Source organism: Ambystoma mexicanum, chromosome 7p (genome assembly GCF_040938575.1).
Source record: "Ambystoma mexicanum isolate Mex_15411 chromosome 7p, UKY_AmexF1_1, whole genome shotgun sequence".
In the NCBI taxonomy this organism is placed as follows: Eukaryota; Metazoa; Chordata; class Amphibia; order Caudata; family Ambystomatidae; genus Ambystoma; species Ambystoma mexicanum.
In genome coordinates, this window is record NC_090939.1 from 874350131 (window position 1) to 874378026 (window position 27896).

At 46.5% G+C, this 27896-nt stretch overlaps 1 protein-coding gene across 7 annotated transcripts in view; it reads left to right on the forward strand.

The window, feature by feature from the left end:
- The window catches only part of BCLAF3 (BCLAF1 and THRAP3 family member 3), an 856420-nt gene that overhangs the window by 237799 nt on the left and 590725 nt on the right, over nt 1–27896 (forward strand). For all 7 annotated transcript variants that reach the window (XM_069637104.1, XM_069637097.1, XM_069637096.1 and 4 more), the window contains 2 exons: nt 3330–4061; nt 6366–6544. In XM_069637104.1, the coding sequence (XP_069493205.1) occupies nt 3330–4061; nt 6366–6544 (911 nt within the window). The remainder of the gene's footprint in view (nt 1–3329; nt 4062–6365; nt 6545–27896) is intronic.

The following is a 27896-nucleotide window of genomic DNA, read 5'->3' on the forward strand; positions in this document are numbered from 1 at the left end:
AGATCTTCATGCGAGAAGCCTTTGGCTCCCAGAGGAGAAGCCGCTCCACATCAACATCCTGGAGCTCCAGGCAGTGTTCTGCGCCCTTGGGTCCTTTCTCTTGTCCCTCAAGGGCAAGGTGGTGAGGATCTTCACCGACAACACCACCACGATGTTCTACATCCGGAAGCAGGGCGGAACCAGATCCCCGGCCCTATCCACGGAAGCCCAGGTCCTGTGGCATTGGGCCGTTGCTAAAGGGATGTTTCTGGTGCCGTTTCATCTGGCAGGGATAAACGCCATCGCCGACGCTCTCAGCAGAAAGCTGCGCTCGTACCTCGAGTGGGACCTACGCCAGGATCAAGTGGACTGACTCTTTCAGCGATGGGGCAAACCCCAGATCGACCTGTTCGCGACGACGACAAACTCCAAGTGCCAGAGGTTCGCCAGCAGGTTTCCCCAACCGAGCAGCATGGGCAATGCTTTCTCGTTCCCCTGGGACGGCCTGTTCCTATATGCGTTTCCTCCATTGTCGCTCCGACTCATCAACCAGCTGAAGAGGTCCCGGTGCCGAATAATCCTCGTTGCACCGTTGTGGCTGAGACAGATCTGGTTCCTAGACCTTCTGGACTTGTCAGCGTCCCCACCAGTGAAGCTGTCGACAGACGCAGATCTTCTCTCCAGAGAAGGAGGCGCAATTCTCCATCACGACCCGGAGTCGCTGAACTTGCAGCACTGGCTCCTGCAGCACTAGAGTTTGGAGGATACGATATCCTGGCCGACTGCAGAGCGGTTCTTGCGAAGGCCAGGGCGTCCTCAACTCTCAAATGCTACGGACATAAGTGGAAGAGGTTCTCTATCTGGTGCCATGCACAGAAGATTAACCCTCTGTGGATTACGGCCCCTCAAGTATTGCCGTACCTTCTGTCGCTAGCCAAAACTGGACTATCTCATGCTTCAATCAAGATACACCTGGCAGCAATTTCCCGATACACCAGGACTACAGGGCGGTCATCCCTGTGGTCTCATCGCCTGGTTAAGGAATTTATGAAGGGACTGTTTCGGTGTTGAAGGGGCCATCCCAGGCGTGAGAACGCAACGTGGTACTGACCATGCTCATGGGTCCGCCATTCGAGCCATTGCATTCGGCCCCGTTGAAGTTCCTGTTGTGGAAAACAGCGTTCCTAGTGGCCATCACCTCCGCACGACGGGTCGGAGAGATCCAGGCCCTATCTTGCAAGCCTCCATACTTGACTTTCCATGAGACGAGGGTGGTGCTGAGGACGCACCCCTCCTTCATGCCCAAGGTGCCGTCGGACTCCCATCTCAACGAGCCCTTGGTGTTACCAGTCTTTTTCCCGTCGCCTTTGTCGCCGGCCGAGAGGACTTTGCACTCGCTAGATGTAGCTAGAGCGTTGAAGTTCTACGTGGACTGAACGAAGAGTTTCGGAGGACATCACAGCTGTTTGTGAACTTTGGACCTGTGAACCAAGGGAAGGCTCTCTCGAAGGCTTCCATTTCCAGATGGCTCTCCGGCTGCATCATGCACTGTCATTGGTTGGCGAACCGACCGTTGCCCAGCCGTCCGAGAGCCGATTCGACCAGAGTAGTACGCTGCTACCATGGCGTTCTTGTCTGGTGTGCCCCTGGTGGACATCTGCAGGGCTGCTACGTGGAGCTCGACGCACAACTTCACAGGATTCTACTGCGTTGACCGGGATTCCAGGGAGGAGTCCAGGGTCGGCCAAGCAGTGCTGCGCTACCTGTTCGCTTAAGGTGAGCCTGGTGAGGAGGTAAGAGATGCTGCTTGTTGTTGTATTACTTAATGTTTAGCCTGTTGCCACCTCCCGTGGTTGTGCATGTGTACTGATATGTATTCTTATATTCATGAGCATGTGAATCCATGCCAGACCCCATGCTGGAGAAGGAACAAGTTACTTACCTATAACTGTTGTTCTCCAGCATGGGTCTGGCATGGATTCACATGCAACCCCTCCCTCCCCTCTGCGGCTTGTCACTTGGTCATATTGCCACTTTACGTGCTACCAAATCTAAGGATGGCTGCCAGAGGCGGGGTTTAGCGAGAGGGCAGTCATTGGCTGGGTGCAGTATGACCCAGAGAACAGTGATTGGTTACTACTAAGAAAGACAGATCAGAAACGAAACTGATACTGATTTATTTTCTTTACCGAGGATTCCCGGCCTGACGACAGGGAATATTCATGAGCATGTGAATCCATGCTAGACCCATGCTGTTTAACAGTTACAGGTAAGTAACTTGTTCCATACCCACCTGACAAGCCCACCATGCAAATTGCATTGAATCCTCCACATAATGTACAGTAGAGATCCGATGAGGTAGAAGGAAATGTTACTTAACAGTAATCTTATTTCGCAATTTTAAGTATCTGCAAGCGTAACATTAGCCACCCATTCTCCTGAAGCGTAATCCTGATCTAATTTTAAGCTGATGGGTGGAGCTGCTACAGAGCCTATTGGAGACTGCCTGGCAGGCTTGAAGGGACGGTGTCCATATTTACTAGTAATTGCTGATAGTGCGCTGAATGTTTTTTAAATTTTTTTAAAAAATTGTTCAGCAAACATCCACAATGCCCTAGCCGTTCAGACTAATGATGGAATTGAATCATGTATGGAAATAGGATTACCGGTTGACTAGTTAGTGGGATCATATGTTATGAGGTGTCATACAAAGCATTTAAAAATCACTGTCCTTTGTTAAATTGTTTTCAAAATAGAGGGCCCGTTTTTCAGATCTTTGAATGCCTATATTGCTTCCCCCCTGACCCCTGATTAAAATCATTGTAATCGTGAGCAAATGTGCTGCTTTAAATCGATGAAAGCATTGTGTCCTCCTCAAAAGAAATAGCCATTTACGGTTAAACTGAGGATAAAGTTAGTTTTAAGCAGCAAAGCTTGTTAGTTACATCATCCAATGGAGGGGGCTGTTGATTCTTCTCTATAGAGCATGGATCTCTCAACCCTGACTTAAGCTTTTCATTATCAAAATGAGTTTTGAATCCTGTCATTTGGCTCTCGCTGGCACATGGCTGGTTCCATTTGACAATTTTGCTCTGTGATGTGAAAACAGTCCAGAAAAGAGCACCTTGTACTCTTAGAAGAAGCTGTTACATAGTGAGGTGTGTAAATTAATGCTCCTTCCCTTCCCTGCTGCTGACTAATCATGATTCTGCTTTGTTTTAACCCCCATTTCAATTCTTGTGTGGATGGTTATTGGTTTATGTACATCATGAGTTTTTCTTGGGAACATATAACATATATAAATTCTCCTTCTCTTTAGTGCAAGTGTAAACTGCTTTATATCAACACAGGTTTCCCGAGGATCGTGAGTTCAAAGAGTTTGGACCCTTACCTAAGAGAGGAAGAGGAATGGCGAGGCCTGAGAATCGTGATCTAGCAAGACCGAGATGGACTCCAGATCGTTCATCACCAGATAGAAGGGGGCCGGGACGTTTTGGTACCAGACCTCGTCAGTCAATGGAGAGGGAGTATGCAGGACCTCCTGCATCAAAGGTACCGTTTAGCTACAGTAATAGACCTCAGAAATTTCAAGAGGGTAAGCAAAACTTTCATGGGCAAGTGCAGAAGAATATAAGGTTGGAAGACAGAAAAGGCAGTGCACCGAGACAGCCGTCACGTGATAAAGAAGTTGAGGGATACAGTGATAAAAGAGTAAAACCAGCTGAAAATGTGGCACTGAAAGTACTGCCTAAATCTAGCTCCAAGAAATACTGTAAAGATGATGGTGATGCAAGACCGGTGTCGAACAAGACAAAGGAAAGAATGAAAAAGCAAGATGGCGATCCTAGTTCTGTATCTAGCAAACCAAAAGAACGGGTAAAAAGAGAGGATGGTGATGCTTGGCCTCAAAGTAGCAAATTGAAGGAAAGGATAAAAAAGGAAATGGACTCTGAAAATGATCCAGACTCCACTACGCATGACAAAAGTCAAGCCCTTCCGGAATTGAAAACGTCATCAAATGGCAGTCCGAGGACGAAAATGATTACAGTGAAAGTCGATATGAAGAAAATGGATACATACAGGTATTTTGTTTTTATTTTATTTCTCTTTCCCGCCCCTTCTCACTTCCCTATTTTGTCTCCTTTATGTCGTGAGGCTGTGTCAAAAATTCATGCTTCTTTCTCATGTCAGTTTGTGAAGATCAGAGAAAATGTAACTTTCATGAAGTAACAGAAGGGACGCTCAAAGTAAAAACTGAAGGCTTGCTGATTCTGAAATATGGACTCTCTAGCGCAAGTTGTTAGTGCTGCCATCATTCATCTGCTAAATAAATGGTCGTTTCCCCTCGTGCAGAAATAAAGTCCAGAATTTTAAAGAAACCGATCTGTGAAATTGCATCAAATGGAACTGCTTTAAAATCCTAAATAAAAAAAAAAAATTTTCACAATTGTATGGAAATGGATCACAGTAGTGATTTAAACAGTGGAGATACATTGCACATTTCAATCCCCATTTCAACACCAACATTCTTTCTGCATAATCCTGTAATCATAATTAAACAAAAGTCTTATGTCAGCACAATTAAGGGATCATGTATAACGGAGCCGTCTAAAGATTTTTTATTTTTTGTACTGAGCATTTATTCTTTTCGTCACCCACAAAATTGAATTTGACTTTTTATTAATCCCTGTACAGAAACCATTGCTTTAAATATGAAATGTAAAATTTCCCCCAATGGAGATTGAGTTTGACGCCAATGTGCTTAATCTTATTTGACGGTCCTTTTGGAACCATTGTTGCACCACAGGGGTTGGTTTTTCAGTAGGATGACAGTTCTTTCCAAAAGATTAAAATATATTTTTATCATGTCTGAATTGGCATATTAAAAATGGAGTGGCGCAAAGAAGACTGCCAGGAGTGAAGCAAATACTACAGATGTTCTCCTGGAGCGATTGTCAGAATATTTTTGTGACCGGATTGAAAGATCACACTATTTCTGTGTGAATCCAAAGAGAAAATGCTGGTAATGTTTGTAAAAATATTTTTTTACATTAAGTAAAAAAAGCTGTATGTTCTCTGCTGGCACTTCTGGACTGGCTGCAAGCAAGCAAATGGTGTACTTCAAAGTGCCAAATAATTTGCTCTGTGACAAGATATCTTGCTGAATGTGGAATGCTTCGAGGGAACAGTACCCAAGTATTTCTGGAGAATACCTGATTGTATAATTTGTTATGGAATTCCTACCCAAAACTTATTTTGCCTTCGATCTGGCGGCAAAGGACAAAACCAATGCAAACTACCTGCAGACGTCAACGGATGCAAACTGCCTGTTAACATAAACTGATATAACTCTCACCTGCTGTTTCAATGAAGGCCAAAAAATGTGTAGTACAACTAAGTGAATAACGGCTTGTCAAAAGTTATGAAGTGATTTCATGCAGATGACTTCTACATTGATTGTAAGACATGATGCTGCAAAACCCAGAGTGGGGGAAGTATAATACCTTGAAAACAAAGGAGAATGTGCAGTTGTGCATACAACCTTTAACCCTGAAACTTACGAATAATCAAATGATTTGTTCTTTGTGGTCTGTTACCTTCTCTCCGGATGAGATGATAAAGGAGCCGTACAAGTGTTCTGTAAGATTTGACAATATTAACTAACCTACACAGGTCTTCTGCGTTGATCAAAACCAAGAGTTTGCAAATGGAACCATCACTCATAATTAGACTTTGATCATCATCAACAACGGAATGTTCCATACATGTAGTTTTCGGCTATGGCACTGGACTTGATATCACATTTTCCACCTATTAGTGCCATTGGTAGTTGACAAAAACATATTGATAACCGCTTTTCTTGCTTCACCATTTTGCAAGTCAGAAGAAAGTTGCATGAAGTTTTTGCCTAGCCTCACAAAGTATTCCAATCTAAAGTACAGCGTCCTAGATGGTGTATTTTGAATCATTTTTCACTTGAACGATTGTGAAAAATTCTCAATCACATAGAAGTGACAGGATAAAAGTTAACTAGTACCTTATGAATGGGTGGATAATGTCTGGCCATAACATTTCGTCATGAAGTGAACAAGGAACCACCTTAATGATGCGTTGATATAGGGGTTCAAGAAACCTTTCATGAAGTCTTTTTCCAAGGTAAGGAATTTTGGATACTATCCATATTTATCTCGTCTAATATAACCATTTAATTGTCGCTGAAATGTTACTTTTTTGACGTGCAATGGTTATTGAAAAACTGTAGTCAAAGCATTCAAATAATGCCCCACCCAATCTTCCTGAAGGTTTTTAATCTTTCTTGTATTTGCTTTAAGTTTAATTTATTAACTTCTGGTTGATAGACTTTTTGATTGTATACAATATTTCAGGCGTAGTTCTGGAAGCACAAAAGAGAGACAAGTTTCACAAGATTTGGTTGCTGCTAGCAAGAAAGAGGAAAACTTTCATCCAGTGTTTGAACACATTGACTCTGCAACACACAGTGGCCAGAACTCGCCAAAAAGTGACTTTATTCAGGAGGTCATCACCATTACTCATCAGGTGAAAGGCAAGTATCTTTTTTCTTTTGTCATCTAGAGATGCACTTTATTTTGTTGCTTAATTTGGCAGGCATGAAAACTAATTTTACAAATGTATTTGCGACATCCGCTTCTAGCGGTGTTTGTAAAAAAAAAAATGTTTACTGTTTAACGTCCTTGATTGTAGCTCTTTTTATCATCTTGTCAAGCTTTTGCAAAGGGAAGCATTGATTAAAATAATGTATTGGTAATATCTTAAATTTGTAACTCAGGAATACTCATTTGCCAAAAATATAAGTAACTTCTGAGTGCCTAATCAGTAATGAAAACACTCTGAAATAATGTGTTCTGCTTCCATTATTATTTTACCATAACATCCAATGCCCAGAAATGGAATTCTCATTTAAAGATTAATGTGTTGGCTGCATAGCGATGCAGTGTGCAAGATGGCTGCACGAGCCCTGAGCTCCTGCTGACTCCCATGTGAAACTCCTCGCACCAGTCCCACATAATTGCCCAAACTGTATTGTTAGCCAAGCTTGTATGCAGTATCCTTTGGGTGCACTAAAATAACCTTGACCACCTGGCAATAGGGACCCAGCCTTTGGTATAAGTCTTAACTAAAGAGGTTGGTAGTGTGGTCAAGCAGCCAGGCTTATCTCAAGAGGGGTCAATGTGAGCAGTAAATGTAACCATTTCACTGTACAGTTATTCAAATAAACACGTGCACTCAAGGTTTCTTGATAAAACCATTTATTTCAGTCGGTTGTATAAGCCTTCAGAAGGGAGCAAAACATTTAACAATTAAAATATACTTCAGAACACACTTTCTCTAAATCCGATTATACCCATTGGGGATGGCACACACACTTACACCCTCAGGTGACTTGGATAGCTGGGACACTGGACATTGATTTATCACTGGTACATTTAGAGCAATACTGATGTTGGTGCATAGGTTAGAAAGGGGAATAAAACAAACATTAACAAATACTTCATAAACAGGTAAGTACTTATGAAACCTTCAATGTTCAGTAAATTTCCCCTTTCCTGGGGAAAAGATAAAGCACAGTCTGAGGTAAGAAGAGTCACTGAGGGAGCCAGGACAGCCAATGTTAATTGCATAATGTCCAGGAGAGCTGAATATATTCTTTGCAGGTAAGTAAAACGTCTTGCACAATGTTTTTATAAATGTTTGTCGAAAATGGAACACTTGAAGGGTCACAAGCTGGGAGGCTTGTGAGGGGCAAAGCTGTAGCAACTCTGCAAGGTAACCAAGACAGGTATCAACTGAGAGCAAGCAAGGCTACACAAGAGGTAAGTTCTTAGATTTTACAGTACCTCTGGTTAGAAGAAATGGTTCTAGCTACAGCTCTGCAGATACTGTTCTGGCGCCTCAGTCATGGCAACAAGAGGGAGGGTGACAGCTGCTCTGCAATCAGGCGGTCAGCGGCAGCAATGGGCAAACTTCAATTCAGCGGTCCTTCTTTGTTGTATCTCCTCGCGTCTGAGAGCAAATAGCAACACAGTGGTTCTCGGATACCACTTCAGACTTACCTTGCTTATGGGGGTCCAGCACTTTGTTCTGGTGGCTTAGGCTTTGTCAGTCTTCCATCAGGGAAGTCCGGAGGATCATCCTAGCGCTCGGGTCCGACTTAAAAGCAACGCACACAATCTGGTGTTCCTCTCCCTGGCACTTCGGTTCCAGCAGCAGTGGAAATGGAGCCCGCTCCGAGAGGATCTCCAGACAGGCTTAATTTGGAGTTGATTGGCCCCACCAACTCAAGGGGAGAAGTCTCTCTTGCAGGGCTTCTCTAGTCGAGGCGAATTCGGAGCTTCAGCTCAGCAGCAGGGCTTCACCGGGCAAACCAACGGTCCAGGAGTTACAGCGGGCCTCTCTTCCAAGTTCTTCTTCTGATTCCTTCGTCTAGTGGTCGACTCTGCCTTCTAAGCCAAAAACCCTTGCCTTTTATGCATGTTTCTCCCATTCATTCCATCCTAGCTGTCAATCACACAGCAGGGTGGTTGTCCTTGCCGGATAGCCACCCAGCCAATCACCTTTGGGTGCATTCCTGTAACCAAGGGTATTAAGCACGGAGTTTCAGGCACCTCCCTCACTTCCTGCCCCTGCTAGATGTACTGGAGCCAGAGGCGGGCTTCACTCGTGAATGCCGCCAAAGGCAAAACTAACAAAGGGACGAAGCCTGGTTTGGTGAGCAGAGTAAATCTCAAGAAGGACCTTTCTGATAAAAAATGGCAAAAAGACTGGGGCCATTTTGACAAAATGTGCACCCATGGGTGCCTTACTGCAGCTGCGAACGCAGCCAGAGGTCAAAACACACAATGGTAGTAAAAAGTAAACCACTGCCACAAGCCATTAATTGTAGAAAGGATGACATAACAATGTTACATTAGAAACTAGACAAAGGGGATGCCAAGGAACCCCTCCAGCACCCTATGGTAACATAGTGTGTGGTGGATCCAGAAAGTTACAAAATGTAAAGTCAATTTCACTTCACTGCTTTTGGAAATAGTCATTTCACCAAGAGAAGCTATTTAAACCTTTGGGAAATACACTACCCTGTGGCACTGCACTGAAGGTGCTGTGTCACAATGCAAAGATGATGCTTATGGAGTTTGTCAGACTCCAAAGCCAAAAAAGTCTAAATCACAGAATAAAATACATGAGGGTGGGGAAAAGATCTCACTCTCCAGGTTAGAAATTAAAAGTCCTAAAGTCAAGCAAAAGATCTGGGGTTCTCGAAGGTAGAGGGGAATCAGCACATTTCTGATGATTCTCCCTAACACTTACTGCCATCAAACGTAGCCATACTAATCTCTACAATTGAATTTATCCATCTTTTGAATCTTCGGGACCATTGAATTTAGGCACCTTAAACCTAAACACCTTGGACTTTGTTCCTTGGAATTCCATTTCTGGAAAGAAAGCTCACCCACTGGAACGCCTACTGTTTCCAAAGTAGATCACAATTCACTCCAGAGACCCTGAAATATTTCGACACAGGAGGGCTTTCAGCTGTAACCAAAGGGCGTATGAAGCCCTGACAAACATGGGCCTCCTCTACCACGACCTATAACTACAGTGAGGAATTTGCCACGTTTGTAGGGCTAACAAAGAGGCAATCTGTTTTTGTATATGCCCACAGTACATCATAACCAGCGTGATTCGAACCAACCGGACCTACCAAAATCCATGAACTGCCCCGACCAGGGAGCCTACCACTGGAACAGCTTGACACACAGCCACCCACAACTTCAAAGATGCCCTGATGGAAGAAAAACAAATGAACGAGGAAGGAACACAGAACAAAAAGATAGAAGAAATCCTACCCCCACCAAACAGTAAGAATTACCTACCTGAATTCACAAATTCACCTATGCACTCCCCAATCTTTCCCCTGCAAACAAACTAACGATCTAGACCAAGACTAAAGCAGACATCCTACATCTTCCACTACCTTGGGACATACAAGCCAGCAACAACAGAAATCAAACCGCACACAATAAAGGATCCAGGGAATACTAGAGGAGACCCCACTTTACTATCAAACTACAGACCCGAAAACCCGTAACCTAGACAACAGAATTAATTTGCAAAGACAACTAGAAGAGGTACAGTGGAATCCCTCACCAACTACACTCCTTGCATAACCAGAGATTGGAAAAAAGACCACTACAACCAAACACCAAACTACAGTGATTCGACCTAATGGAGCTCCTCAACAAAGGGACAGAGGAGACCATGGCAAACCTGACCAACAGGCCAGCTCAACAGTCTAAAGTCTGATGAACACCGCCCACAACGAAACGCCAAAAACGACACCTAACAAAGAACATGCTAAACCGCCCACACAACACTGCAGCCTACTTGACGTGCGATCTATGGCAAAGCATAAAACAGATTTACGACGACCTAAGCGAAGGCGCAACAAACACTTTTCGGCACAAACATGGCTCGCGAAAGCTACAAAGTTAAATCGCTCATGAAGCCATACACTACCACTACAAACTATTACAAACCAATGAGAAACAGGAAGAGGAGGAATCGCTCTAGCACATATAAATTGTAGTTTCTCAACAGGCATAAACTGCAAAATCACTCAATCAACCTCAACAGCCAATTCAACGTGCTCTTCTTCCTGATCTACAGACAGCCCACCTCTAACCCTAACATTGCCGCAAAACTCCCTGATGCTGTAGCTAACTTACCCACAAATCACAAAAATGTCAATGTTCTATAATCAGAAAATACTTTTCCTAGCTTTTAGAGCAGCTTCATAAACTTTATAATGGAGGCAATGGGAGCACCAGCAAGTATTGAGACTACTCGCCGCCCTCACTAAGATTTACCCAAAGGACTCTGCAGGTTGAAAGAGGGGTGTGGGTTGCTGTAGGTAGGTTTTTCTGCTGTTGAATCTAGTAGAAGATGCCCAGGAGCTGCGGGTACAAGGACGTTTTCGGTTGGGTTCAGGTGCTGAGTGCAACCCTTTCCAGCAAGAATGCAGCACACCGATGCAGGACTCTTCAGGGCTCTTTACCATATGGTGGAAGGCTGATTCTAGCGACAGCCACCGCACACGGCGATGGCGGGCGTCTTGCCAGTTGCAAACAAAAGGAAGCCTTCCAGAACAGGACCTGTCGATCTGGGACGCAACCCTGGCAGGAAGGACTTTTAGGACTAGCTGAAGACTCCCAAAGTTCCAAGCAAAAAAGCAGAACAGTGATTCTTCTTGCACAATAGTTCAAAACTGAGCTGGTCAGTCCACCGGGTGGTCTAGGGGCACTTCTGAAGGCTCCAGGCTGCATGTTTGTGTGAGAGGCATTGAGACTGGTTGGTCCCACCTGTCCAAAGGGTCCTGATGCACCAGCGAGGGTCTTCTGAGATCAGGTAGTCCAGCAGTGCTTCACCTGGACAGTAGCAAGAATGGTCACCAGGCCTCTTCAGGATTCATCCTCTGGTCTTCTGTCTGCAGATCTGCACAGGATACTTGGCTCCTCTTCTGCTCTGTTAGAATGGCCGCAGAACTCCTTACTATTCTAAATTCAGGGGAGTGATAACTGAACTTTCCCATAGAAAGGATCTGCACTACTCATGCACACCAGCAGTGGTCCAATCGAATACCACTGTGGAGCTGACTCATGCATGCACCCTACACACTGGCACAAGTATGTGTATTGGGGCCAGACAGTCGCAGCCCACTTCTGTGCCCATACACACTTGGCATGTACAAGTTCGCAAAAACAGCAGCTTTCATAGGCATAAAAGCGAATTCCTGCCCTGAGAAAGCAGGAAGAAGGCCAAAGAACAAGTGAAAAATCTCCTTGCGCTGCCATATAGAGCCACTAGTTAGTAGCCAGAACGCAGTACATCCGAATGTTCCAACTAAAAATATAGCACAAATGGTAAAAATGTAACTGCTTCAACCAGCTTGTCTTTAGGCACGTTTAAAAGTAGCCAAAAATCCTTTTGGTGTAAGCCTAGGGAGATACAAAGGTATCCCCATTGCAGTGCTTCGTGCAGTATAAAAAGTTAACCAAACAGGAAACTTGTCCAAAGACAAAAGGGAAACATGGTTTCCCAGTACCGACCGTCTTAAGGACTAGTCATTTTTCCCATAACAAATTATCAAAGTCCAGTGAAGTGAAGCTGAAGGCTTCACTTCTCTGCAAAAAGTCGGAACAAGCTGTAAAACCAAAGCAAAACATTTGGGCTCCAAAGAATATGGAGGCAAAGTTACCTAAATGGAAATCTTTCCTCACACAGCCCTGGAGACCATGAAAATGGGACTGGTGTGCGGAACAAATCAATTTAAGTCTTCCTCGGGGTGATATCAAGTACAGGATGATTAAATTCCACAAGCTCACTGGAGAACTACCACTGGTAAAATTGATTCAAAGAGCAACTGAGCTCTTGCTCCTCCTCTGGACCTGCTCTACATCACTGGTGACCATGCTTTTTGCTAGCATTTGCTCTGCCCATTCTGAAGCAACCCTTTCTATGCTTTTATGGACTTTATAGTCCTGGTCTTTGTAGTGGAGCTTGGGGTTTGAGTGCTCATCCCCAGAAAGAAATCGGGCTGCGGTACGAAAATCACCTGCAGTTCCCTTGTGTTTCAAATAGCACTCCTTGCAAGGTCTTGTGGTAGATTTTGTGTGCCCGCGGCACCCTCCTATAGCAAACGTGGCAGCTTGGCTCCTCTCTTCTTGTGTTTGCTCTGTTTGCTGGGGTGTGTTCTGTATTTGTTGCGGTTTGTGCTGGTGGAGAGCGTGTATCCGCTTGGCTTCTTCCTTGTTCTGTTTCTCTTGGGCGGCGTCCAGGCTTCTTGTGGGTTCTTTGTGTTTGGACGGTTTTGAATTTGGGTTACAGGGGCTGTAGCCTGCCTGTAGGACCTTGTTTGCATTTTGGATGGTGTTGATTCTTATCCTCTTCTGACTTATATGTTGGTTATGGTCCAGAGTTGGTTGTGAATATTGACCTTGCATGCTTCGGAAGGTGTTCATTCTTAACCGTATGCACTGTGATAGAGGGATGCCCTCTGTGGGCTTCTGTTTTATATGTTGGCTGTGATCCGGAGGTGGTAGTGGTGGTGAAGATTTAGGCTGCTGATGTGAGTTGGATGAGGTGTCTGCCTAAGAGTGAGTTGCAGATGATGGGGGACGAGGGGGGGAATCCAGGTTTGGTTTTTGTTTTTATGCTGCGGGTTGTGGGCTCAGGGTTCCGGGTGGTAGGACGGGTAGTGGATTACGGTCCTGGCTTTCTTCCTTCCATGGGTGGAGGGACTGACCCTCATAATTCTGTCTAGATGTCACGCCAAGCTAAACTTCACAATTCTAATATATGATGCAAGCATTACAATTCAGTTTAGATGTTACTCAGTGCTAATCTACAAGATTCGATCTAGATGTGACGCGAGCTGTCCTAGACATTTTTGTCTAGTCAAGCTAAACTAGACTTTACAGTTCTGTCTAGGTGCGACTATAGCTAGTCTTGACAATTCTATATAAATGTTATGCCAAGCTAAACTTCAGTTCTCTCTAGATGCAATGCAGTGCTAATCTTCACATTCCGGCCAAGTGTGAAATGGGGCTATCTGGTGTAGTCCACCCAAATGCGAAATCGGTTAACTAGGTGTAATATATGGCATGGGAGTATCAATCTACCTAGATGCAGGTGGGCTACCTAGATGCAATATATGGATAAGGGGCACAGTTTATCTATATGCAATATTAAGGGATACGATCTATCTAGATGCAATATAAGGCTATAGGCTAAGGGGTGCAATCTGTCTAAATGCAATATGACTATAGGGTACAAGCTATCTAGGTGCAATGTAAGGCTATGGGGTACAATCGATCTAGATGTAATAGGCTTTCAGTATAGGTCACAGATCTTGGTGCGTAAAAAACAATGGTTACTTTCACAATTACCTTCAGTAATGCAAGGGCAGTAGGGCCTACCAGTTGTACAGTGACTCTCAGTACAAATCACATAATCAGTCAACTGGACAATATACTTTTTGTGAATAGTGGAACACTTATTCCAGGTTCAGTAAAAACATATAACTACTTTTGTGATAAGTTATACGAGGCGAGTAAAACCTAAAGATGTAATATTCAATTCTGATGTTTTTCAATTTGCTTAGAATCGCATGCTGTGCATAGTCCGACATCCAGTGGTAACCGCAGAGTATTGCATCTTGTCTTTCGATAATTGAAAGGGGACGTCGACATGGGCGGGCCTGCAACACTATCCCTACGTGACGTGTACTGTACCCAAGATCCCTCACGCGACGAGGTCCCTCAGATTGTTTTTTTTCCGCCTAGATAACTGGTTGCCCTTATGCGGAGTTCGTAAAGAACATTGCTATTGTCCAACGACCTTTGGTCGAATTATGCTATAGAAATATTCAATTTCGCCCCTTCCGTCCCTTGTCTCAACGGCTGTCCCAGTTTCTGCCGAAGACCTGCGAGATTCAACGGTATCCAGTAATATTTTCGAAAACATGGTTTAGAATGACAAGTTTTAAAAAAAATTAAATGCATCAAAAAAAAGCATTTTTTGTAGGTTTTTTTTTTTTACTAAAATGTGTGTTAAGGGGTAAAAAAACAGTGGTGGGGGGGACCCCCATAGGACCCCCTCATAAAAAATAAATGCATTTTTCGACGCATTTTAATTAGAAACTTTGCCATTAGAAAATATCACTACAAACCGATTCGACGGAAGGTGATCCTGTTGGTGCTGCTGACCACGTGGCTGGGCCTTCGCCGGCCTATATAGTTGGGAGAGTGGGGTTGGGGCGGACATTTCTTTTCAAAACTGAAAATGCCTTTCCCTTTCTTCCCTCTTTCCCAGTTGGTCTTAGTCACTCTGTGTTACCTCAGCTATGGAGAGGACTCATTAAGATTTTGCCCTATTTGTAAGGGCAAATTCCTGTGGAAGGACAAGCGCAGACTGTGTAACCGGTGCTTGCCGCTCGATCATAAAGAGGAAGGGTGTGCGGCCTGTAAGCTCCTCCGACCCAAGACTTTGAAGCAGCGTAGAGTGAAACGGTGGGTGGCCTACGGTATGTCAAAGGGTGGGACTTCTCCCACTGCCGCTTCCACCAAATGTGACAACGGCGAGAGTGACTATCAGGCCTCCGAATCGGAGGTTGTAGACCTTTCGACGGAACGCTTGCGTTCCATATCGTCTGTCCCCGGCCCGATAAGCACGGCGTAAACCCTGCTATGTGGAAGTTGAACCCTGGCGACAGACACGCGTGCATGACACTAAGCACACAACCCCTAGACTTATTTCGACTACATCGAAAAAGACTTTGGTGCCAATGGGTGCGCCGGTCCTTCCGGTGATACCCGCCAATCGACGAGTTCGGCAGCTTTCCCCGCAGCCACATGCATGTTTAGCGACTGGGCAATCTAAGACAAAGGGCTCTACCCCCAAAACACATAGTTCCATCGACAAGCATCATGGGAAAGCGTACAGCGATGACAAACATAAGACGCCGAAAGTTACAGCACTGCCGGAAAAGGCAGCCGATGACGGCAAGGCCTCGATTCCGCCAAAACAAGACTTCCTTACAACTGTCAATGTACCTACGTGTCTCCCGACAGGTGAGGACGTCGCGGTCAGCCTGGCAAGGATTGTGGCCGCCGATTCCCATAAATGGCAGGCTTGGGACTCTCAAAGTCTCTGAAAGACCCAAAGATCTGCCGAGACCTAAGGATAGTGTTGAGAAGTCGAGGGAAGGGCACAGGGATACCCCACCTTAGTCTGCCCCGCCAGAGGATTTCTCTGAGGGAGAGGAAGGACTTTCTTCGACGCTAAGGAACGGAGCTCTACGTTTTTTGACGGAAGGAGGTGCTGGGGACACTTTTTCGATGGAAGACTGAGGCACCTTTCCACCCCTAGACCGTTCTAGATAGTCAGTCTGGACTAGGGAAAAGTTTGATGACTACATGGAGAGGTTGGACAAGTTTGTTTTACGTGCAGAACAACCTACACCACGAAGGCTAAGGGATGAAAGTCCTGCTAACCCTAGATCTAAATTTACAAGGCTTTCTGAACCCTCTTTAGAAGAAGACATATATAATTATGACCTTACTGAAGAAAACATTCTACCGGTTAAGGTACAGGAGAATATCTTTTATAACTAGGAGGAACATGAGCCCATTGGAGATGAGCCCATTGAGGATGATCCTATTGAAGGCTGGGGGAGGAGCCAGATGTGGATGACCCTCAACCATGGCAATCCTCGGAGCCACAAGATCCAGACCCAGATATTCTGGCCTTGGACTCTCCTCAGAATACCCCTACAAGGAATCCTTCTCCTATTGATGATCAACTAACATTTAATGTAATGCTACGTAAAGCAGCTGATCACTTTAAAATTGCCACTGAAGAGGCAGCACCTGAAGCCGACTTTGTTGAGGATATACTCTGAGAAGCCGCCAACCAGCCAGGCCATCCCTCTACTCAATTTGATTAAAAAACGCCTTGCTCCATCTTTGTCTACACTGGCTCTTACAAGGGGTGTAAACCCAGGAATTGAAAAACTCTTCCGCCCCTCTCCATCAGACCCTCTATATTCCACTCCAGATTCTTTGGTAGTGACTATCACAAGGAAAAGTGCAGGGGTCGCTTGATCAACAGGCGAGGCTCCCCCTGACAAAGAAGGGAAAAGACTTTATGCCCTGGGTAGGAGGGTTACCACAGCGGCAGCGTACTCCACGCGTATTGCCAATAACACTACTCTATTGGTTAGTTACTCAGATGCGCAATGGGCTTTAATACAAGAAGCCCTACAGGAGTCTCCAGAACCTCTACGGACTGCCTACTTGCCACAGTCTCTGAAGTTACGCACGTTAACCAAAGTGTTTTTAAAGAACACAGATTCTGCCGAGACAGCCAGCCGAGCCCAAATTACTCAGACTTGCCACAAGGCGAGGATTTGAAAACAGAAGGTTTTTTCGTGGCCAACGCTCCACTCCCCAACAATACCCTTCAGGAAACAACTGGAACTCTCCACAGGGTGCCAATACTTACAATAACCCGTACCCTCAAAGGGGACAGCAGCGTGGTAAGGGAAGAGGCAGGAACCCGACCCTCAGAGGTTCTCCTGCCTCGGGCTCCAAATGACCCAAAGATTCGGGTCCCCTCCATGCCTCGCCGGTCGGGGGCCGGTTGACATCGTTCCTGAAAGCATGGGAAGGAATAACCACAGACCAGTGGGCGCTAAAGACCATTGCCCACGGGTACTGTGTAGAGTTCAACCAATCCCCAAAATACAGACCTCCACGTCAACAAAGGCTAACACTAGAACATCTTCGCATACTTCAAGTCGAGATACTGGAACAAAAAGGAGCCATAGAGATTGAATAAATACCCTCATTTACCGGTGATAGAGGTACAGTGTACTTCCTTGTACCCAAAAAGGATCTAACCATGCGTCCTGTTCTAGATCTGCGCCCAGCAAACAAGTTTGTAAAACAGAAATTTCGCATGGTCACCCTGCTGGAAGTAATTCCTCTGCTCGCACAGGGGGGTTACATTGCAACGCTGGATATGCATACTTTCATATTTCGATGTTGCCAGCGCACATAAAGTACCTCATGTTTGTGACGCAGAACAAACATTATCAGTTCAAGGTACTACCCTTCGGCATAGCATCTGCGCCACGGGTATTTACAATGTTACTAGCAGTAGCGACAGCACACCTGCGCAGGCAATCCATTCCAGTTCATCCTTACCTCGACCACTGGCTCATAACAGGGGACTCCTACGAAACATGCCTGTCAAATACCCAAAGGACAATAGATCTTTTATTCAGCCTGGGCTTCTCCATCAATGAGAAGAAATCCAGCTTAGACCCCCAGTCAAGTCAAACCATTCCTAGGGGCTCTAATTCGAACAAAGCCGGCCTCGTCTTCCCCTCCACAAGAGGGTTCAAAACATGCTGTTTCAAATCGCTCACTATATAGCCAGTCAAGAGTTAACAGTACGCAAGGCTATGCGTCTACTGGAAATGATGGCATCATGTATCTACTTAGTTCCTCACACGTGCCTGTGCCCAATGCAAGAGTGGCTAAGCAACCAGTGGTGTCAGGCCAACGGACAGTGGGACGATTTAGTAGTGGTCTCGCTGGCACTAGTTCTTCCGCTGCGGTGGTGATCGAGGGAAAACCTCTTGCAAGGGAAATCCTTCACCACCCCCGCAGTGGAAGCCACTCGAACTACGGATGCCTCCCTTAGAGGGTGGGGAGCCCACCTGCTCCAACAGACAGCTGAGTGTGGTCCCCAGACATATCGTCCAACCACATAAACCTGCTGGAACTGCAGGCATTGAAACACAACTACAAGGAAAGACTATACTAATACTTGCAGACAGCACCACGGCCATGTACTATCTGAACAAACAGGGAGGCACTCATTCTCCAGGGCTGTCCAAACTGTCCCAGAACATTTGGAAGTGGGCTCTCAAACGCAACATGTTCCTGTTATCACATGTTCCAGGAGAGCTCAATCTTCTGGCAGACGTACTCAGCAGAGACTTTCCGTTGTCCAGGGAGTACGAATGGCGATTACACTGACATTGTCGCCAATGTTTTCGCACAATGGGTTTTTCCAGAGATCGAACTGTTTGCGACTCTGGAGAAGCCCAATCCCAAGATTTCGCCTCCAGATACCCCCAGAACCGATCCAAGGGGAACGGACTCTGGATAACATGGTCAGGGAAATTTGTCTATGCTGTTCCCCCCAGAAACCCCTCCCCCCCCCCCGTCCCAGACACCCCTTCTCAACAAGATTGTGCACAAGAGGCACCAAGAACCAGTCACAATGATATTGGTGGCCCCATGTGGGCCCGCCAATCCTGGTTCGCTCACCTGATGGAGATGTCCCTATCTCATCCTGTCAAACTGCCTTGCCCGTACAGCATGTCGCAAGACAGAGGGGAGATGCTTCACCCATGCCTGCAGACATTGAACTTAGCGGCCTGGCTCCTGAGGTCATAGTTTGGTCACCTGCAACTCCCTCAGAGATGTATGGACATTCTCAGGGAAGCAAGGAAACCTAATAAATGGAAACGGTTTGTCATATGGTGTAACTCAAAGAGCATCAACCCTATTGACTGCTCTCCCACTCATTGTCCTATACCTCACTCACTTGACTCAGGCCTAGTCTTCAACTCAGTAAAGGTGCACCTAGCGACACTTTTAGCATATACCTCAACAGAAAGTGTCATGGTGGAAGATACCAGTAATTAAGGCTTTCATGGAAGGGGTAAAAATAATTCACCCTCCCATTTCCAACCCGGCTCCCGGATGGGACCTAAATGTGGTATTAACTAGACTTATGGGAGCTCCTTTCGAGAACATGCATAAATCAAGTCTTGAGAACCTCAACCTCAAGACTGCTTTTTTTAATAGCAATCACCTCCATTAGGAGGGTAAGTGAACTGCAGGCACAATCTATCCTAGATCCCTGCGTAACAGTTCACAAAGACAAGGTGGTTTTGCGCACTCACCCTAGATTTGCGCCTACATTAATTTCCAAGTTCCATGTGAACCAGTCAATAGCTACCAACGTTCTTTCAGAATCCCTCAAGCCTGGGGGAAAGAACCTGCACACCCTGGATGTACGCAGAGCTGTCGTGTTCTATATGGAAAGAACTCGTCCACTAAGGAAAACTCATCAGTGTTTCATGTCAGTGGGGACACGGAAAGGAGGAGATGCAGTCTCAAAATCCACTATAGTGTCAATTGCATTACACTCTGCTACCATCTTGCGAAGAGAGAACTGCCCTTCAAGCCTAGAGCACATCCCACTCGAAGCACTGGGGCGTCCATAGCATTCATTGCAAATGTTCCCCTTGAGTCCATTTGCAAAGCGGCAACCTGGAGTTCTGTACACACCTTTACAAAACACTATTGCCTAGACGCTCAATCTAGGTCTGAGTCTCAAGTGGGACAGGCAGTACTAAGACATCTTTTCACTATTGTTCCTTCTCACAACCCACCTCCAACTCTGGGAACTGCTCGCTAGTCTATGCACAGCATGTGATTCTAAGCAGATTGACAAACATCAGAAGAAATGCATTACTTACCGTAAAAGAATTTCGAAGGGATTGTGTCCTCCGACGTATTCCTTATCTTTGATAATACGTTTCCAGCTTGCTGGCCTCGGAAATTTTTTCTGTAGAGGGCGCTGCGTGTCGACGTCCGCCGAGTCGATGTCCCTCGACGGCCACCGTAACGGCGCCGACATCATCATGCCCATAAATAGCCACGCGCTGCGTCCGTTGCTCAGTTCCGTTTTTCCGCGCTTCGTGGGGCTTCGGAACGTCATTGCTCAGTTCAGTCAGGATAACTACATATATCAACTCGAATACCTTCTCGTTCTCGATGGCATCTTCATCGGAACCGACGACGCCGCAATCCGGCTTCAAGAAATGCCGAGACTGCGGTAAAAAAATGTCTAACGGATCCACACAGGATCTGCTTGTGGTGCTTGGGATCCGAGCACCATTGTTCGGAGTGTGAGGACTGCATGTCCATGACGGCGAAAGCCTTGAAGGAGCGCAAGGGGAGGCTCGAGAGGTGTAAGTCAGTCAAAACCTCCTCGAAGGTTTCTTCAGCTGAGTCGAGGCATTCGTCTCCTCGCCGTCAAACATTCCCATTCTAGATCTCGAAGTAGCTCCCATCATTCATCGAGATCAAGACACTCAAAAAAGAGACGTCGAAGATCCCCTTTTTGACATTTTCAGTGTCCCCAGAAAGGGTCTCCTGTCCCACTAAACGCAGCTCTCAAGCTGAGTGGGAGGAATTCAGAAAGAAAATGTTAAGCGTCTTCGAGAACGCGGCCTCGACCCCCTCGAAGACAGCTGAGGGTGATACCCCGGGTGAAAAACCCAAAAAATCAAAACGCAGCGAGTCGCAGCACCCGGCAAAACATTCCACCCGAGAGCGCCACGAGCCATCGGGTAAGGAGACACCATCTTCGCTGTCATCGAAGATTCCTTCGCACGGATCGGCGCCATCGACGCCGTTGTCAAAGGGTTCCTTGACGCGTCGGTCGGTCGACTCGACGCCGATATCGACGCCGATGAAAGAGAAGACCAAGGCCACTCCACAGCCAACGGTGATTCCAAGGACCTCCGGCACGACGCCGAGACAGTCGTCGTCCTTGAGTAGGATCCCGATCCTCTCGAATTCTTCGAGACCCCTTCCAGTTTTTTCGACGCCGTTCTCAGCGCCTTCGAAGCCTGTCACATCGCCGTCGACGTTTTCTTGCCCAATAATGACGAGTTTGGCTCCTTCTGCCTTAGAGATGGGTTTTACACCATTTCAGAGGTCAGAGTACCCTGGACTATCTTCAATTTATGAAGAGGGGGAAGATTCTGACCAGGAAACATTTGGGTTACAGAGGACCACACTGCCTATTTCAGAGGATTTCACCTCTGAGGAAAGAAGGCTGAAGGACCTACAGGAGTCACTATATGAGGCAAGTGGGTTGGACACTTCCCCAGAAGTGGAATTTGTTAAACCTGACCCAGGGGAGCATGCCGAAACACCCTATAGAACCATTATGGCAAGAATTATTGAATTTATGGGTTGGTCTGCGCCTTCACCTGTTTTTCAACAGGATGACTTAACAGACATATTGGACAAAGGTCCACAGGAGGACCCCGTGGTCCCCTTCCATGCAGCCTTACAGAGGAAAATTACATCTAATTGGGAAACTCCTGAAGTTATCCCTGCGGTCAAGAAGATTGTCAGCCAAGTATAGGGTAGCGGCTGCTGACCCTGAAAACGTATCAAAACACCCGACCCCAGAGAGCCTGGTGGTTCAAGCGGCAACTTCATCTAGCAGTAGGACCGCTTACCCTACTGTCCCACAGGATAGAGATGACAAGAGGTATGATTCTATGGCGAAGAAAGTCTTCTCTGCTTGTAGTATGGCGTTGAAGTCCATCAACGCCACCTGTATGCTCGCCAGGTTCAGTCACACACTATGGGAGTGTGCTTCATCAGCAGCTTACTGCATACCCGAAGGAGAGGAAAAGGAAGCCTTCCTTAACATTATTAAAGATGGCAAAGATGCCATGTGCTAATCACTTCAAACTGGCATCGATTCCGCTGACAGTATCAGCAGGGCCATGGCAGCAAGTACAACAATCCGCAGGCATGCGTGGTTGCGAAGGTCTGGCTTTGCTCCAGATGTACATGCCAGACTTTTGAATATGCCCTTTGACGGCTCTTCACTATTCGGGAAAAAGGCTGATGACAGTCTGGAAAAGTTGCAGACTTCTAAAGCAGCATCAAAATATTTAGGAGCTGCTATCCGCCAAACTCCTTTTCGCCCCTCAGGAACCTCTGGGAGAGGAAAGTCCTTTCGCTATTATTCCGCATTCGGGAAAGGCAGAGGACAGCCGGCTCAAAGAGGCCAAAGGAGATCCACCCGAGGTGGACGGGTCAAAAGTACTAGGGCCGCAGCAGTTGCCTCTTTACCCTCGGCATCTGCATCAGCCGCCCCCAAACCACTCTGAGGCCTTCCCACACAATACACCTGTAGGGGGCAGGTTAACTCACCATCTGATGGAATGGCAGGCTATAACGTCAGATGCTTGGGCATTGGAGACAGTTGCCCAGGGCTACTGCCTACCCTTTCTACACATTCCTCAACCATCCACCGGGCAACAGCTCTCTAAAAGTTCCAGATCCGCTCCTTTTGCAGGAACTTATAGACCTGCTAGAGAAAGGTGCCATAGAACCGGTACCTGTAGCGGACAGGAACAAAGGCTGGTACTCCCCCCCCCCCCCCCCCCCCTACTTTCTCATACCAAAGAAGGACGGAGGACTGAGACCCATCCTGGACTTACGAGAATTGAACAAGTTCAAGATGGTAACTCTCTCTCAGATGCTTCAAGCCCTCCAGCTCCAGGACTGGCTGGTATCTTTGGACCTTCAGGATGCTTATTTCCATGTGCCAATCCATCTCAAACACAGGAAATACCTGAGGTTCGCAATTGGCGACTCTCATTATCAATTTCGAGTTCTGCCATTTGGGCTGACCTCCGCCCCGAGGGTCTTCACCAAGCTGATGTCGGTAGTGGCGGCGAGTCTGAGGGAAGGGATCCACGTCTACCCCTACCTGGACGATTGGCTGATCAGGGCTGTATCTTCGGAACAGGCCCAGGCCCAGCTAGATTATGTCTGCCACTTCCTTCACAGACTGGGCTTCTCCCTCAATTTAAAGAAGTCACAGATGATACCATCACAGAGACTCCAGTTCATTGGAGCGGTCCTGGACACTTCCCTGGGAAAAGCCTCGCCACCAGAGGTGAGGGCTCAAGATATTCTACAGATGGTCACCAAGTTTCAAAATGCCCAACGTCTCCCAGCCTTCGACTTTTTGAGGTTGCTAGGCCTCATGGCATCCTGCATCTTCCTTGTACCAGAGGCTCGGCTGAGAATGAGATCTCTTCAGTGGGCACTGAGGTCAGTGGTCGCAATTCTCAGGGAGAATGACGGATCTCCTCCGGATTCCGGACAAGGTAGCCCGCGACCTTCAATGGTGGGCCTATCCAGAGAACATGTTGAAAGGAGAACTGTTTTGGCAACCATGGCCGGAGATAACAGTAGTCAGACGCCTCATTCACCGGGTGGGGAGCCCATGCCAACGACTTGACCATCAGCGGTCGTTGGTCTCCATCGGAGTCCAGACTACACATCAACCTATTGGAGCTGAGCGATCAGACTAGCGCTGAAAGCTTTCTTGCCATCAGTACAGGGGAGAAATGTCATGATAATGACAGACAACACGGTGGCCATGCACTACCTCAACAAAAGAGGACGCGTAGGATCACTGCCACTGTGCAGAGAGGCGATGCAGCTCCACCTAGCCTGAGAGAAGAACTTTACAGCGGACGCTCTGAGCAGGCAGAGCACAGTCTCCCACGAGTGGGAGCTAGCTCAGGAAGTCCTTCAAGAGATCTTCCCCCTTTGGGGAACCCCTCAGGTGGATCTGTTCTCCACAAGCACCAACAGGAAGTGCGATCTGCTCTGTTCAAGGGAATTTCCCCCGGGAGGAGCTCTAGGAGACGCGTTCTTAGTGAACTGGGAGTTTCCACTCCTTTACGCGTTCCCACCTGTCCCTGTTATTCCTCAAATGATCAGGAGGTTGAGAAGATTCCGGAAAACCATGATCCTGATTGCCCCGGGAGAACGTGGTACCCAGACCTTCTAGATATGTCCATCTGTCCTCCAATCCGTTTTCCACTCAGAATCTTCTCTCGCAGAAGGGAGGTCAGGTTCTCCATCCAGACACCAGAACCCTTAACCTTCACGCTTGGCTTCTGAAAGGGTGAGGTACAAGGATTGGGATCGACCTGATGACGTCATGGAGGTGTTGCTTTCGGCCAGAAGGCCAGCAACAAAGTCTTTATACCGCTGCCGTTGGAACAAATTTTGCAACTGGTGTAGGGAAGAGAATATCGACCCTTTTTCATGTGGTACACCAACGGTATTATCGTTTCTACTCTACTTGGCAAACTCAGGCCTTCAAGTTGGCACTGTAAAAGGCTATCTCGCAGCGCTTTCTATCTTCAAGAGCACTGCGGAGGAACCATCGTATTTCAAACTTCCTCTAGTGGTACAATTTCTCAAGGGATTAACTAATGTTTACCCTCAAACTATTCCAGGTTCCCTTATGGGACTTAAATTTAGTCTTAAACTTCCTAATGGGCACTCCATTCGACACCACTTCACTCTTGCGCGCTGAGATTTCTCACGCTTAAAACTGTCCTATTGGTAGCACTAACATCTGCTAGGAGGGTGAGCGAGCTACAAGCTCTCTCCTGTAAACTCCCACATACAATCTTCCACAAGGACAAAGTTGTCCTACAGGTGAAGCCTAATTTCCTCCCAAAGGTGGTTTCTGAATTTCATATTACTCAGAAAATTACCTTACCTTCGTTGTACCCTCCTCCCCATCCGAGGAAAGGGCTACATAGGCTAGACCCAAGGCGAGCTCTCAGCTTTTACATCAGCAGAATGGCTAGGATCAGGCAAGCAGACCAACTGTTTGTAGGATACTCGGGTCACAAGTTGGGTCTACCCATAACAAAACAAACCATCTCCAGGTGGATTATTTTGGCCATCCTGGAATGTTACAAACTGGCAGGGAAAGAGCCACCCCAAAATCTCAGGGCTCATTCAACCAGGGGTATCGCAGCCTCTTCGGCTCTCCAAAGAGGGGTACCGCTCCGAGACATATGTGCGGCTGCCACATGCTCGTCCGCACATACACAAAATTTTACAATCTGGATTCCTTCACTGCTCAAGAGACCAGATTTGGCAAGGCCGTATTACATTCGGTCCATCCCTAAAGGGATACATAACATTCTCACTCCCACCTCCAATTACATGCCACTGCTATGGGAGTCTATCAAAGATGAGGAATACGTCGGAGGACACAATCCCTTCCAAGAATAAGTTACTTCTTACCTGGTAACGTTCTTTCGACAGGATGTTCCTCCGACGTATTCCTTATCGCCCCTCCCAACCATCCCCGCAGTGATACTTCCCTTGTGGCTGCAGCTTGCGCTCCTTCAAGGTCAATAACCAATTCAGGCATGACTTTTCCTATGCTACAAAACGGAACTGAGCAACGGACGCAGTGCGTGGCTATTTATGGGCATGATGACGTCAGCACCGATACCGTGGCCGTCGAGGGACATCGATTCGGCGGACGTCGATGCGCAGCGCCCTCTACAGAAAAAATTTCCGAGGCCAGCAAGCCGGAAACGTATTATCAAAGATAAGGAATACATCGGAGGAACATCCCGTCGAAAGAACGTTACCAGGTAAGAAGTAACTTGTTCTTCTGATGGTTGTATCTGCTTAGTTTCACATGCGCCTCGGATGGAAGGAACATAGACTTCTTACTACTTTCTCTCTTTTCTTTACTCACTCACGATAGTCATAAGGCTCCCTCTTGGCAGAAAAAGTACAATCGGAGGGACCTCGACACGTGGGGGATCTTGGGTACACTACACGTCACGTCGGGATAGTGTTACAGGCACGTCGATGTCCCCTTTCGATTCTCAAAAGACAAGATGCAATACTCCGCGGTTACCACTGGATGTCGGACTATGCACAGCATGTGAATCTAAGCAGATAGAACCATCAAATGCTTTTACGGTAAGTAATGCATGTCTTACAGGTGCTTTTGAGATCAGTAAACCACAGATAGAGAAGCAGTAACTCTTGTAACTTATTTTTGGGAAGGCACACAGCTAACTCCAGGTAAGTAAAAACCATATACTTTTTATATCTCGCAAGCAGTCCAGGTTAGATCTTTCCCAGCTATAAGGATAACTGAAGTATGACTTATCAGGGACAGTTGGAACCACAGGTTAGATAGCACAGGGAAAGGAAAACCCAATATTACACTTTACTGAATGACTGTTATTCTAGGTAGGCAACAACCTAATGCAGACTTATTCTGGACAGGCTTAGCAGCAAGTCAGGGGAAGCAGGACCCTGTTTGGGGACACTCCTACAATTATCCTCAAAGGACTAATCTGGTGATACCAACAGTTGGAGGACACTTATAAAATGTATCCTGGAGGAATGATCTGGTGAAACTAACACTTTATTTTTGGGAAGAGGCACAACCTAATCACAGAATTTTAATCTACCTTCACATCTACTTTCTATTAGACTGGCAAAACAGTTTTAAGGAAGAAAAGATGTTAACCATACTGTTAAGAATAGTGCGTCACACGCCCAAGTTAATTAGGAATTTTTGTAACTGTTCACTCTTAAAGATACCAACCAACTCTTTAAGTTACTAATAAACACTTCTTTTCTTTGTTAGGCAATAGTCCCAATCCCTTAAGTCTTTCCCTTAGCAAAAGTCAGAGCTCCTTAGGAAGACTGGGCAAACGGGTGAGTACTTTACTTTTGAGGGTCCAGGGGGCTTTGCAGAATACACCCTAGCAGGATTCTAGCAGTGGGACTGGGTGCACTGGATGAGAGGCCTCCACATCACAAAACACCCCACAGCTACACAGAAATCCCAACAGGCTTAAGGTAATTACATACCAAAGCCAACTCAGTACCTCAGCATTGAAGATTTTGCAGCAGGAAGACTCAGGATCTCGGAAGACTTCAGGATCTGCACCCAAAAACCCGGTCAGTGGTTTCCTTGTCGTGGTGACTGAAAACTAGACCTCAGAAGAAACTTTGCAGCAGGTATCGATAAAGAAGGCTCTAGGCAAGGTTTTCCTCACGGCTGAATGTGGTTCTGCAGATTTGGTGCTTTTTCAAGGAGCACAGAAGACAGAACATCGCTGTTGAATTTTCATTGTTACAAAGATCCAGCACTCTATTGAGGGGATTTTTCAGACTCAATTTGTGTCTCTGGAGATCCACCAAAATGCCCATGAAGTTTCAGCGAGATTCAGAAGACTGTGAACTTCACGGTGGCTCGAGGTCCCAGGGTATTGCGGCATTGCAGCAACGCAAGGTTGTAGCAACAAGTGTGGGATGGCTCAAAATGCAGGTCTTCTGTATAGCGGGTCTTGTCAGGCTCTGGGTCCCCAGGTCAATTGTTTACACTGCAGTCTCTATGGTTGCCTGGAATCATGTGTAGCTTTTCCTTCATCATACTCTTCGGTTTTGGTTCCAGTGGTCGACTTTTCTTCAGCTTCCAGGTTCGCAGTATTTATCCGGAATTACAGCATAACCTCTGCATTCTCTCCTCACATTTTACAAGAAGGGGCGGTCTGCTTGTCTAATCAGGACAGCCAGCCCCCCACTAGGATTTGTCCCCATTAGGGCAAGGAGGAAGACATGGCT